Here is a 13,387-nt window from a genome sequence, read left to right as displayed (position 1 = left end):
GAACACGGCAATCATTCTAATTTTAAGAAAACTAAATCCCTCGTTCCACTGGGTCTGGTACTACAATGTGATCTGTGACACCACAGAGTGAGTCGTACGAATGAACAAATCGAGGCTAATCAGAGTATGAAGTCGGAAGAAACAGGAACGGTGCATTTCCTCAGGAGATAGTTTGATCTCCGCGGAGATGGTGTTTTTATGTCGACTGTGATTGGCTGTTAGGGTTGCGCGCTTATCTCGACGTCTGGAGATAAGAATGAACAATATACATGACTTGGCTTAATGAAATCCTGATCTTATGGAATGTGGAGGAATGTGGATCAGAAAAGTGTTTTGGATCCGCGGAGATCTAAAAACGTCCAATGATGATAATATTGGATGACGGGAGCTGAGGGTCACTGAAGGTATTATGTCTACCTGCCGCTATTCGGGGTGAAATTGTGGATATTTACACATTATGAGTATTTCGATTTATTCTATTTAGTTTTTACCAAGTTATTTGTTTTATTTTGAAAGCAATTTCGACAGTGTTTACTATATACCAACAATTTTATAGCACAAAACAGCGTAAAAGCCTCGCGTTAACACCGTCATGGCCAGCATAACCACACAAACGATAACAGAATCACAGACAACCTCTTTCAAAAATGGCCAGATCACAGTGGAAGACATCATCCCAAGTCCAGCAGAGCCCGACATCCCACTCCCACCACCGTCAAAGAATCCCATCGACATCTTGGATGTGGATAAAGGCACACCAGATAACCATGTACCTCGCGATCCACGATTGATTCGGTTAACGGGAGTTCATCCATTCAATGTGGAGCCACCGTTGACAGCATTGTATAAAGAAGGTATGGTATCGATTCCCATATGTTATACCGAAGCCGACACGCTAAGCCAATATCCAAGGCTTTCTCACATCCCCGGAACTGTTCTATGTTCGGAACCATGGGCCAGTGCCCCAGGTCCGCGATGAGGATATCCCAGATTGGGAGATTAGTATAGAAGGGTGAGTGCGATCGAAATTATGCTTGCAAACTTCGGGTCCCAGGTAACTGATTGATGAACTAGGTTGGTTGAGAAGCCATTAGTCCTGAACTTCCGCGAAGTGCTTCAGAAATACGACCAGATCACCGCACCGATCACACTCGTCTGTGCTGGCAACAGACGCAAAGAACAGAACACAGTCCGGAAGTCGAAGGGCTTCTCATGGGGTCCGGCTGGTTTATCGACGGCGCTATTCACAGGACCTATGATGGCGGATATTCTGCGCAGCGCGAAGCCGCTTCGACAAGCAAAGTATGTCTGCATGGAGGGTGCTGATAAGCTGGTGAGACTTCCCTATATCAAGATTTGACGGTGCCAGGAACCATTCCGAGCTAAGACTGACACATCCCATAGCCGAATGGATTTTACGGCACTTCAGTCAAATTGAACTGGGCCATGGACCCAAATCGAGGAATCATGTTGGCTCATAAGATGAATGGCGAAGACCTTCGGCCAGACCATGGCCGTCCCTTGAGGGCAGTGGTGCCCGGCCAAATCGGAGGTCGGAGCGTGAAGTGGCTGAAGAAGTTGATTCTGACTGATGCCCCAAGTGATAACTGGTATCATATCAATGATAACCGAGTGCTCCCGTAAGTCTCAAGTTAAACAATCGTGCGGTGACTTGTGCTAACAGTGCCAGGACAATGGTGACGCCGGAGATGTCCGCCTTGGACCGCAAGTGGTGGACCGATGAGCGATATGCCATATATGAACTCAACGTGAACTCGGTGGCTGTGTATCCACAACACGAGGAAGAGATTGATCTATCCACAGCTGGACCCACGTATACAATCAAAGGATATGCATACGCCGGGGGTGGCCGGAGGATAACAAAAGTTGAGATTTCTCTAGATAGAGGCAAATGTATTTACGCCCCTCGACCCAAGGATGGAACATGGCTGACATATCTGGTCCTCCAGCATGGCGCCTCTCCGAGATCGAATACGCAGAAGATAAATACCGCGACTTTGACGGCGACCTGTTCGGCGGCAAGGTAGACATGTGGTGGAGAGAGGCATCTTTCTGCTGGTCTTTCTGGTCGTTGGAAGTCCCAGTGGCAGACCTAGAGACCAGCGATGCAATCCTGGTCCGTGCAGTGGACGAGGCATTAAGCGCCATGCCGCGTGACATGTACTGGTCTGTCTTGGGAATGATGAATAACCCATGGTTCAGAGTGGCAATCACGAAACAAGGAAATACGTTGAAATTTGAACATCCCACAGACCCAGCCAAAGCTGGAGGGTGGATGGAAAGAGTCAAGAAGACTGGTGGTGACTTGCTCAATGGTAACTGGGGTGAAAGAGTTGAAGGCGAGGAACCCGTCGAACCGGAGCCTGTGAAGGAAATAAACATGAAGAAAGACGGCGTGAACAGACAAATCGACTTGCAAGAGTTGAAGGCCAATAGCAGCAGCGAGAAGCCCTGGTTTGTTGTTAATGGCGAAGTGTATGATGGTACAGGCTTCCTCGAAGGCCACCCCGGAGGAGCGATCAGTATTACATCTTCTGCTGGTTTGGATGTATCAGAGGACTTCCTTGCAATCCGTGAGTCACAATTAAAATACCACAAGACCATTGCACGGCTAACTTTCTCCCAGACAGTGAAACTGCCAAGGAAATGATGCCGGGTTACCATATTGGCACATTAGACAAGGCATCTCTCGAAGCGCTGAAGAGCGATTCAGCCGCGGGTTCTGATGAGCCACGCGAAGTGTTCCTTCAGTCGCGAACATGGACAAAAGCCACTCTCACAGAGAAGAGGGATGTATCCTGGGATACACGAATATTCGTATTCGACCTGGAACATGAGAAGCAGACTCTCGGCCTACCGATTGGCCAGCACCTGATGATCAAAGTCCAAGATTCATCCAATAATGAAGCAGTCATCAGATCCTATACGCCAATGTCAGACACAAACCTGATAGGCAAGATGGAGTTACTCGTGAAGGTCTACTTCCCAACGGAAAGCATTCCAGGAGGAAAAATGACCATGGCTCTTGACAAGCTTCCGTTAGGCTCAGAAATCGACTGCAAGGGCCCGACAGGCCGGTTTGAATATCTCGGCAACGGCCGGGTTTCAATCAGCGGCAAAGAGCGCCAGATCCGCTCTTTCAAGATGATTTGTGGAGGAACCGGCATCACACCAGTCTTCCAGGTTTTGCGAGCTGTTATGCAAGACACGCAAGATCCCACGACGTGTGTTGTGCTAGACGGAAACAGGCAGGAGGAAGATATCTTGTGTCGTTCTGACCTTGATGCTTACGTGGAGACTGATAGTCGGAAATGCACTGTCGTGCATACGTTGACTAAAGGGTCTGATACATGGACTGGTCGTCGGGGCCGCATTTCCGTGGAACTGCTCGCCGAGTATGCGGCTCCAGAAGAGCAGAGTATGGTTCTGGTCTGTGGCCCTGGGCCTATGGAGAAATCTGCTCGCGAAATTCTTCTTGCCCAAGGTTGGGCCGAGTCGGATCTTCACTTCTTCTAGGTTTGGTGCGGGCTTGGAGTATGCTATTTTGCACATGAGAGTATGAAATGTTTGTTGAGTTTGAGTTGTACAATAATAATGGGTATAAGGCAGATAACACGCGAACTGGAAGGGTATAGAGACATTGGGCTTTCATTTGCATGGAAACGAAGTGAATTTTGAAAAATCTCGTCAATCATGAATCATAACATGTCAAAGCAGGACGGGTAAGACAAAGTGACAGCTAGGAACCAGTAGGTTGTTCCTGTACACATTCTGAAGGCGTAGGAACTGCTTCCTTCGATCAATAGTAGTTCTTGACGTCTAGTCTCACCCGTAGATGCTCAAAGACACTGGTCAGGTCTGTCCGCGAAGAGAAGAATTCCCCTGATTTGGCCATTGGTTTCGAAGTGGCCTTTCCGGACTCCAGGCTGCGAAGGTAGTTGACAAAGGCGGAGGTCTGTTTTCTGAAAGACTGATACAGGTGGAGAACAGCTCCTTCACTTTCGTTGCGCATTCCGATTCCATCTGCTCTTGACAGAAGGCCGAAGCCAAGAATAGTGCCGAAAATGGATTCAAGAAGTTTGGCCGCCTGCGCATGGCGCTTGCTGAGGAATAACGCGAACAGCATCTGGTCAAGCATGTCTTCGTGATAATCGCGAAGTCGTGGTACCGAATGCGCTGCTTCAATCGTGCCGTCGATATCACCGCGGTTGAGGCAGTGCTCGATCTTGGTAAGGGTGTCTTGAAAGCGCTGCCAGATGGATCCAATGCCAATGTGGAAGCAGTAATCACTGACCGCTAGGACAAAGTGCTGAGCATCAACTCTGAACTTTTGGTATACATTGTGTGTGTCTCCTGATAGAGATCCTCGAGCAGTAGAATCCCGGACGAGTCCTTTGACGGCAGAAACCATGCGGATTAACCGAAGCAAATGCTTGAAGAGCCGATCATACTTATTCAAAGAGCGCGCAGTAATGAGGGATTCAAGGACTTCAGGCGGCGTGTACTGCAAACGAAGGAAGTCCAAAGCCTCTATTGCATTCGGATTTTTACATCGTTCGATTTCTTCGTCTGTCAATTCTCGAATTCCGAAGCTCAGGCCACCCGGCAACTCGTTATCCTTTTGCATGTCGGTTTTCTCGTCCTCCTCTGTGTTTGTGCTGCCAAAGTAACAATCTCCCAGCAGGCCAATCAACACGAGTCGCAACTCTGAACTAGCTGGCGGCCATGTGTCACGACTGCCGAGGCGTAAACCGGTGTGAACACCACTGCGCACTTTCCCAGCCTTTCGCTCTCCACTTTCCATTTCTGGGTCGAATAGGGAATTAGAAAGGCTGGCGACAAATGAGCCCTCTCCCAGCAACTGGAAGCGCCATTGCATGTTTAGATGATGGCGAATTCGATGTTCTTTGAAGAGGAGGTGTAGGCAAGAGTAGTCGATGAGAAGTGCCTGTGACGAAAGGATGGGCGCAAGAGATAGATGGAGGCCAGATGTCAGTTCAGGACGGAGGTAGCTTCCTTCATTGGTGTTTTCGGTTTTAACCCCCGCGCTTTATCGAGCAGTTGCTTAAGATCATCTTTTGAAAGAGCCATGTGATCTGTGATTGGCTCTGAAGCATTTCTTTCATCATCTATGTCGAAGAGTTCAAACGCTGCGGTTGTAACTTCAGTGCCGACGGTTTGATCGACACTCTGGGTGACCACGTTTGATGGTGAATCGTTCAAGCCCGCATCACCCTTATGATATTTCTTGATCTCAGCGCGTAGGCTTGACTCGTACTTATGGGCTTTTGTTTGAATTTGCTCAATATCAGCCCAAGTGGTTCCACAATGCAGATGAAGACCACCAGTTCGCAAGAGAACATCACGCCGTGCGATGGGATGACGAGGATGGGATCGTTTCAAGAGTTGAAGACTTCGTCCACTTTCAAATATGGAACGGGCTTGGTCGGCCGGGATGAAAGACGGCATGTGGTCTGCTTGATAGATGTGGTCGATTCGCGCTGGCCCAGTCTTGAACTTGCCACGGTCATGAGTTTCCAGTCGGACGAAGGTTTTGCCGCTTGTCATGGATTCTTTGAGAGCTGTGTCTTCGGGTCTAAGTCCAATCCAAGTCTCGATGAATTTGAACCATGGCCGGATCACTCGAATCACAATCTCATGCAAAAGGTTCTCCATCCAGCCAAATTTCTGGGCAAAAAATGCTGCACGTTCCATGACAATTGACATGACTTGTGCGTCCGAGACAGCCGTTTGGCCAGCACCAACAATAGCTGCAAGGACACCTATCACGTCCCCGCAGCGGTGGAATAGTGCCTTTATTTGTAGGAGTGATGCAATATTTGTTGAATGATCGGAGATCTGTTGTTCAAGGTTGAAGATTATTACCGCCACCGTGCTGCTTAATGTAAACAAAGCAGAAAGTTCTCTGCATTTGGCTGGCGGGGTTTGCGCAAACAACCGCATGCGCTGCATGTGGGTACCACATTGTACCATATATTCAATCACATTTTCCAATGACGCTGAGCTAATTCCGGAGATCCGGACATCCTTCAAATATCTTTCAAATTGGTTGGTGCGTTGATCGTAGCGAAAGAATGCAGAGCTCCAGCCAAGCCCAAGACGAAGCAGTGATCGAATGAACACATCTGTTCGAACCATTCGATCTGGTCCACCATCTCTTTTCGTCATGTTTTTTTGTGCCAAAGCTGCATCGAAGCCCTTCGCCCCAGATTCACTAATGTAAACAGACACAGGCTCTTGGAAAGACCTATGTTGATACCTCTCCCATGATTTCTGCGGGGGTAGATGACCAGGGTCTTCCTGAATTAAATCCAAGGACCATATGTCGTTTTCATCACCTATGATGTCTCTTAAAGAATCACCTGTGGTGTCAGATTCGCCGTCTATGGAGGGATCGATGATCGAGTCGGTAAATGATTCGGGCTTCTCTAAGCCGGTTGGAAAGAGATCCAGCTTCCATACGGGGTCGATCTTATCTTTGGGCTGCGGGAATATCTCAAAGCCAGATGTAACATCATCTATAGAGAAAATAGTGTTATTGAAGGTTCTAGGGACTCTGCGGTTGACACTTACCACTTAGAGTAGTGTTCCATGGTAGCGATGGTAGTGATCCCAATGGCTGTAGAGCTTCTATGCTGAATTTAGAGAGTCTCCAGAGGCTTTCACTGGAGAAAGGATCCAGCTCATCACAATCCATAGTGAGACCATGCTCAGATGAGCTAGATGTTTGACGCGTGAAAGTTCCCAAGGTCCCGCTACGGAGATGGCTATCGCCGTGCACAGACCCTTGATAACAGAAAGTGCCCTCGCCTGCTCGAAGCTCAACCATTACCTCCCCCCCTCCAATTCAATTCCTTCTTCCTATGATCCTAGGATACTAAACCTAAGCTACAATGCCCCCAAGAAAGAAGACCAAGCGCGCGCACTCGCCCACACCCCAAGACGATACCGTGGCGGAGTCGAGCGCAAATACCCCGTCAATCGACAGCGCCGGCAAGTCAGACACGGACTACGACCTCATCACAGATCCCTGGACAGATGAGCAAGAAACTGCGCTACTCAAAGCGATCATAAAATGGAAGCCAGTCGGTGAGTCCAATTCGCACCTCTGTTGAGTCGATAACGCAGCTAACCGTCTGGTCCCTTAGGCATACACAAACACTTTCGGATGCTCGCAATATCGGATTACTTAAAGAGCCAAGGATACGCACCCTCAACGGCGGAACATATGCGGATTCCAGGGATCTGGAAGAAGCTAGGTTCATTATACAACTTGGAAGCTCTTGACGAGCGGGTAAGCGATGATCGATGTTTTGTCTGCGCTGGTTCATCTTACTGATTAGCGATACCTTTACAGGAAGATTCAGTGATCACCGACGTCAACGAAGACGATGAAGGAACGAGCGAGATGTATTGTACGTTTGAGCTCCCGTATGACGAGTACGGCGATATGATGTTTGAAAGGCGACTTGCGATGGAAGAGTCGTTGTCTCCCGTCACTAGTCGTGCCAGTCGCGCAGGCGGATCACGGCGAGGAAGCACAGTCGCAGATACAGATGGTAAGGAGTGATGTGATTTATAGTCTGGTCTACAACCCATAAACTGACCTCTTGTCCACCACAGAACCACGGTCTTCTCCTGCCCCGTCTCGAGGTCGCAAATCCCGTCCCTCCACGCGTGGAACACGCTCAACTCGGCTGCAGGTGGAAATCGGTCCAGGTAGTCAAGGCAAGGTATCAGATGAAGGGGGCGATTCGGCAGAAGATACTGGTGCGAATGATGAAGATGATGAGGAGGGCGAAGAGGGCGAGGAGGGCAATAGCGACGAAGATGAGGGCGAGGGCGAAAAAGGTGGTTCGCGTAGCACCCGAGCGCAGACATCTCGATCCAAAGCCAAAGATAGCAGGCCTTCGACTGGTACTGCGACACGCAGGACTGCCCGACGGCGTTAACAAGAGCGAGTTTCGATATGGGTTTGGACTTTGATACCTATGGAGTATGGGGGATGGCGTTCTCTTTCGTTTTAGTGATGTGTATGACTATGCAGGCATCTTGTACCCTATTGCTACAGTAGCAGAACCGATCAATCTAATACAGATCTACCAAGATACGACGAAAAGAGGTTCGAGGTTGTTTGAGAATCAGGCGCCTCCAGGTAACCAAAAGTAGGTATATTTCGATCGCTATAGGTCTAATGTCGTTCGAAGGGTACAAAGGGAATAGATCAGGGGGTCATAGTACAAGGAGTCTCGGCAGCGCTTGGTTTACAGGCGCTTGATGATAGCACCAGCGTACTCGTGGGTCTTGGACTTGCCGCCAAGATCACCGGTGAGGGTCTAAAGGTCATGGGGTCAGTAATGCATGGTAAAAGTAGGAATAGATGTAAAAGCTCACCTTGCCCTCGGCGAGAGTGTCGAAGATAGCCTTCTGGATGCGGTTAGCGTGGTCGTGGAGACCCATGTGCTGCAGCATCATGATACTGCTGAGAAGCATAGCAGTGGGGTTGGCGAGGCCCTTGCCGGCAATATCGGGGGCGGAGCCGTGGACGGCCTCGAAGATGGAGCACTCGTCACCAATGTTACCGGAGGGGGTGAGACCGAGACCACCGATCAGACCGGCGCACATATCGGACAGAATGTCACCGTACAGGTTAGGCATAACGAGGACCTTGTCGTTGTAGGGGGTAGGGTCGGTGACGATGCGAAGGCATGAGTTGTCCAGCAGCTCAGCGTCGAACTCGATATCGGGGAATTCCTTGGCGATCTCACGGGCGGTGTTGAGGAACAGACCGTCGGACATCTTCATGATGGTGGCCTTGTGGACAACGCGGACCTTCTTCTTGTTGATGGACTGCGCGTACTGGAAAGCGAAACGGAGGACACGCTCGGAAGCTTCGCGAGTGATGAGCTTGATGCTCTGCACGACACCGTCGACGACAACGTGCTCAATACCGGAGTATTCACCCTCGGTGTTCTCACGGATGAGAACAGTGTCGACGTTGTCGTAGGGGGTCTTGTAGCCGGCAATGGAGCGGCAAGGACGCAGGTTGGCGAACAGGTTGAAAGTACGGCGGAGAGTCAGGTTCAGGGAGACGTGACCCTTGCCAACGGGGGTCTGGAAAATCGAAGTTTAGTATCGCCGTCCAAATGCGAGATATATATGGGCAATTTGAAGCTAGAACATACAGCGAGAGGACCCTTGAGGGCGACGTAGTTGCGGCGCACACTGGCAATGGCATCATCGGGAATAGCGGTCTTGCCATCCTTCAGGATGGGGGTGACATCAACGGATTCCCACTTGATGGGGGCCTATGATTTACTTAGCATTTTGATCGCGTTGAAGAGTCAACATGTTGAGAAATTGCTACCTTTGCGGCCTCGAAGATGTCCTTGATGGACTGAGAGATCTCAGGACCAATACCGTCACCCTCAATCAGAGTAACAGTGTACTTGCCCTATTTCAAAAAAGCAGATCAATTAGCATTGTTGTAATTATACACGTGGTGGTGTTCTCGATTTATGGTGGGTGTGCGGTGGCGCGGCTGGCACCGGCATAGATGAAAAAAAGGATTCGGTGGGAGAAAAAAACGTACATCAGGACCCTTCTGACCCTTGAACTTGGCAACAGCCTCCTGCGCAGGGCTGGCGTAGAAGCGGACCTATTTATAAGGTCGAAATTTAGTCAATTGAGCTTTGATAGCGACTGAGTGTCCTTGGGGGCGTTGGTACCTGCGCGATAGGAGCAGCAAATCGGGGGGCCACGCGGGACGGGCGCATGCACTGGCGAGCGACAGAGAAGTTCCGGGCAGCAATCATCTTGAAAGATCCCTTCAATTTCTTGGGGAGAAGATTAGAGGTGGTGAGGGGGAGGAATGGAAGAAGGAGAAGGGGAGAAAGAATCAAATCTCTCGGCGCCGTACCGATCCGACCGACCCTCAGACCGCATTGGTGGTTTCATTTCCCCCCCCGGCCCGAGTCCACTCTTTTACCTGGTGTCCACTCTTGACTACCAGCTATAGGGTCTCAGCAATTGACTAGGGTTCTGCTATCAGATCAGATCTCGGTCACCTGCAGAAAGTCATAGGCCCTGACTACTCTCCTCTGTATTTCAATTCGTCCTAGCTCCTGCACTCCACCACCTAGCCATCATGGCTGACCTCGACGTCGCAAGCCACTACAATCTACCCTCCGAGTTCCCCGAGGAATGGCCCGCATCTTTAGACGTGGATGATGAGCCAGAAGAACAGCCAGTTCAGCGAACAGACTCCCGCCCACGCAAGTCCCGATACATAGCTCTCGAACGCAGTACCAGTGATTGGAGAAGCAACTTTGGTTCACGAAGAGGAAACGAGGGCAGAGATAATGCGCGGGAAGACGAGCCCGATCCCTTGGGTACAACCGACAGCGTTCTCCGGATTCTCAAGCAGCGAGGAGTGCCCTTGGAAGAAGAAGGAGGCAAATCACGGTTCCTGCTGTCATCGACATCATTCTCGCCCGCACTATTCCTATCGCAGGCGCATCACTCAGCCTCTATTGAATCGCTGATGGGCGGCCTGGACAACCTGTCGCATTCCATCGACCAGAAGTCGGCATCGCTGAAAGTACTGGTGGAAGCCAACTTTGAGCGTTTCGTGCGTGCCAAGGCAACTATCGATAGCGTCTACACCGAGATGAGGAACCAGGGCGTTGATAAGGATCCGCGCCTGAGTCCCCGCAGGTCAGGACATTTCCGGAGCTATTCAGGTCAGCAACGGAGCGTATCTCCCGCCGCAGTGGTTCCCAAGAAGACCGCTCTTGTCAAGGAGAGTGAGTTTGGCATGAAAGGTATTAGGGGTCCTTTGGTTGAGGCATCTGTCAAGGCCGAAGAGGTGTGGGGACCGGCTCTTGGTGGTCGAGAACGAGAGAAGGTACTGAAGTCGATGGTGGAGTCTATGGAGAAACACCGCGATGTCTATGAAATTGGAAGCCACTTGTCCAAGTCCATCCAGCAGCGTGATTATGATGCTGTCTTTGAGCAGTATACCAAAGCAAGGACACTCGCCAATCAGGCTAAAAATATCGCAGAGCAGGCATCCAGTTCCCGCCGGCAACTAGATGACTCTGAAACACACACCATTCTGGCCATGGGCCGGATGTGGATGGACGTTGACCAACAAATCCATGAATTTAAGCGTGAACTCTGGAGACGTCTTGCCGATGCCCCCACCACATCAACTACAAGCACCGCCTTAGGGCCTGTGGAAGAACACATGGAGTTGATTGGCGCCCTGTTGGAACTGGGTGTCGAGAAAAACCCTATCTGGACATGGCTTCAGAGTCGTTACGAATTCTTGAAGACAAAAATCACCGGATTCTGTGATCGGTGCAAGGTCGAAATTGAAATTTTAAGAAGAAGGCTTGCTGGCGGAGAGAGACCAACTCCACAGGCTACAGCATCATATCTCCGCCTAGCACCTCGTGATGGTGCGGTAGAAGTACCAGGGAGGCTTGACACGGATCAAGTCATTGAGTTGTGGGAATGCATACAAACGTTCCTAACCCGACTTCTGTCCTCGCAAAGTGGCTTGCTGGGCGAGGTGTTGGATTTCTGGGAAGTCGCACAATCATTCATTGATGGCAACCGACAACGGCTTTTGCCTACCGGGTTTGAAGGGGAGAGTCGCAAACATCACCTTCTTTCCGACGACAATATTAAGGAGTTAGAGAAGGGTATTGCGGTGTTGGTCAATATTATTCGAGAGAACGTCGTGGCCCTATTCACGGAACCCCCAACCGATGATATCTCCCTACTCTTCTCGCCAATTCCGGCAAGTCCATCAACCCCAGAGTCGAGAGGTATTACCCCGACAGAATCCCGCTTCAAGCTGGATCCAAAAAACCTACCATATCCTCCCCCAAAGCTTGGAGAGCACTGGGAGGATTTCGCATTCTGGCCACCATTTTCCAATTCTCTCAGTGGAGTTTACTATCTGAGTAAATTCCTGATCACTGTGGGCACTGCTGCGAGCGAAATGGCAGCCCTAAGGCCGATTGGCGGCTCTGGAAAAACGTATGACCTCCTCAAGACCCTTGTCAGCATTGCCCGGGAACGATGTGCGCGTGTGGCGTGTGCTGCCTGGAGTAAAGATGCAGAGATCTGCAAAATGTTGGAAGACTGGACACGCGATTCAGAGAAGCGTGATTTGACTAAGATGCCCGGGTTCTTTGTGGCTTTTGAAAGTGCTATCCTTGGGGGCATGCAAAAGATCCTTTACATTTCAGAAGCTATGGCAAAGCCAGGTTCCGTGGATGTTGTCACTCAGCCGCCTGCGAAACTGCTTCAAATGGTCCGCTCTCAGTTCGTATCCAGTGTTTACAAAGCGTTAAGCGGCCTGGTCGAAAACGCAGAGCGCTTGACAACAGTAGATGAAGAAAATGAATGGATTATTGCTCGACCGGCAATGACAAGCCAAGCGACTGACGCTGCTTTGTCAGTTCTCTCGGCTGATTCGGTCGATTCTTGGAATCGAGTAAGTGTCGATCCAATTCGATGTGATACCTGCATAACTGACCACAGAACAGAATGTCCGAATCCTTCTCACACTTTCAAATCTCAAGGCTCTACAGGCCGACCATGTCCCACAGCTTATCTCGAACTTTGAGACGTCCTTCTCAGTGAAGCTGACGGAAGAGGCCAAGACCGTCCGGGACGTGCTGAGCCAGATTGAAGACAGGCTATTCCAATCATATATCACCCCGACTACTGCCTTATTAAACAAAACAATCACTACCGGCATTGCATCTCCAGATTGGGAGCCGTCTGTTGACAGGCCGGAGCAAGTCCGCCCATATGTCTACAACGCCATGCTGACCATGGTGCTGGTCCACACAGAGATCTCCACAACTATTCCGTCCACTGTGTCACCAGGTGCTAGTCGCGCTCCGTCAAGTTCACCTTCCTCGCTGCTGGCCACTGTGTTAACGCATCTCCTTTCTCAAATTTCTTCGTCCCTGCTTGATGCATTCCGTGCTCGGCCTTCCTTCTCGCTCGCAGCTTTGATGCAAGCTACCTTGGATACGGAGTTCATTGCACAGACACTTGGCCCATACATAACTGAGGAAGCATCAAATGTGCAAAGCCAGATCTACGTCGAGCTAGATGGCCGTACCACAAACGAAGCTCGCACAAAACTGAAGGCCGAACTAGGAGAAATGCGAGTTATCCTGAAACGGCTCAGAGATAGGACGAAGGGCGAGTTTGCTTGTTTCAAAAAGCCGAGAAGCGGCGGAGGTGCAAGTGGTGGAGGGACCTCCAAGCCTTCCGCTGCGGCCGCAACATAGGCTTAGCAAGATAGTGCTATTAAAGA

At 50.2% G+C, this 13,387-nt stretch overlaps 5 protein-coding genes across 5 annotated transcripts; 3 read left to right on the top strand and 2 right to left on the bottom strand.

Annotated features, from left to right (window-relative positions):
* Nucleotides 1-592: 592 nt before the first annotated feature.
* Nucleotides 593-3,537, top strand: niaD (nitrate reductase NiaD; the record flags this gene model as incomplete). The annotated part of the gene is made up of 7 exons (XM_057275740.1): nucleotides 593-854; nucleotides 913-1,012; nucleotides 1,075-1,333; nucleotides 1,405-1,640; nucleotides 1,691-1,914; nucleotides 1,971-2,594; nucleotides 2,648-3,537. 7 exons carry the CDS (start codon nucleotides 593-595, stop codon nucleotides 3,535-3,537), a joined length of 2,595 nt encoding a protein of 864 aa, XP_057140378.1.
* Nucleotides 3,538-3,820: 283 nt separating this feature from the next.
* On the bottom strand, nucleotides 3,821-6,766 carry N7471_003019 (tubulin gamma complex associated family protein; the record flags this gene model as incomplete). Its single annotated transcript, XM_057275739.1, has 3 exons — nucleotides 6,616-6,766; nucleotides 5,063-6,560; nucleotides 3,821-5,033 (listed from the first exon to the last, which is right to left on the bottom strand). The coding sequence occupies exons 1-3, from the start codon at nucleotides 6,737-6,739 to the stop codon at nucleotides 3,821-3,823; spliced, it is 2,835 nt and encodes a 944-aa protein (XP_057140377.1). The 5' UTR covers nucleotides 6,740-6,766.
* A 169-nt stretch (nucleotides 6,767-6,935) lies between these two features.
* On the top strand, nucleotides 6,936-7,994 carry N7471_003018 (EAF7 family protein; the record flags this gene model as incomplete). The annotated part of the gene is made up of 4 exons (XM_057275738.1): nucleotides 6,936-7,131; nucleotides 7,191-7,336; nucleotides 7,400-7,601; nucleotides 7,666-7,994. 4 exons carry the CDS (start codon nucleotides 6,936-6,938, stop codon nucleotides 7,992-7,994), a joined length of 873 nt encoding a protein of 290 aa, XP_057140376.1.
* Nucleotides 7,995-8,172: 178 nt separating this feature from the next.
* Nucleotides 8,173-9,857, bottom strand: N7471_003017 (isocitrate dehydrogenase (NAD(+)) IDH2; the record flags this gene model as incomplete). Its single annotated transcript, XM_057275737.1, has 6 exons — nucleotides 8,173-8,378; nucleotides 8,437-9,156; nucleotides 9,228-9,350; nucleotides 9,410-9,496; nucleotides 9,635-9,700; nucleotides 9,771-9,857. 6 exons carry the CDS (start codon nucleotides 9,855-9,857, stop codon nucleotides 8,307-8,309), a joined length of 1,155 nt encoding a protein of 384 aa, XP_057140375.1. The 3' UTR covers nucleotides 8,173-8,306.
* Nucleotides 9,858-10,189: 332 nt separating this feature from the next.
* On the top strand, nucleotides 10,190-13,361 carry N7471_003016 (exocyst subunit SEC5; the record flags this gene model as incomplete). Its single annotated transcript, XM_057275736.1, has 2 exons — nucleotides 10,190-12,550; nucleotides 12,603-13,361. The coding sequence occupies 2 exons, from the start codon at nucleotides 10,190-10,192 to the stop codon at nucleotides 13,359-13,361; spliced, it is 3,120 nt and encodes a 1,039-aa protein (XP_057140374.1).
* Between the last annotated feature and the right edge of the window lie 26 nt (nucleotides 13,362-13,387).

The sequence above is a fragment of the Penicillium samsonianum genome (genome assembly GCF_028829775.1).
Source record: "Penicillium samsonianum strain IBT 33392 chromosome Unknown utg000002l_segment0_segment0, whole genome shotgun sequence".
NCBI lineage: Eukaryota > Fungi > Ascomycota > Eurotiomycetes > Eurotiales > Aspergillaceae > Penicillium > Penicillium samsonianum.
Note: the sequence above shows the minus strand (reverse complement) of the source record. Positions and strands in the feature narration are given on the sequence as shown.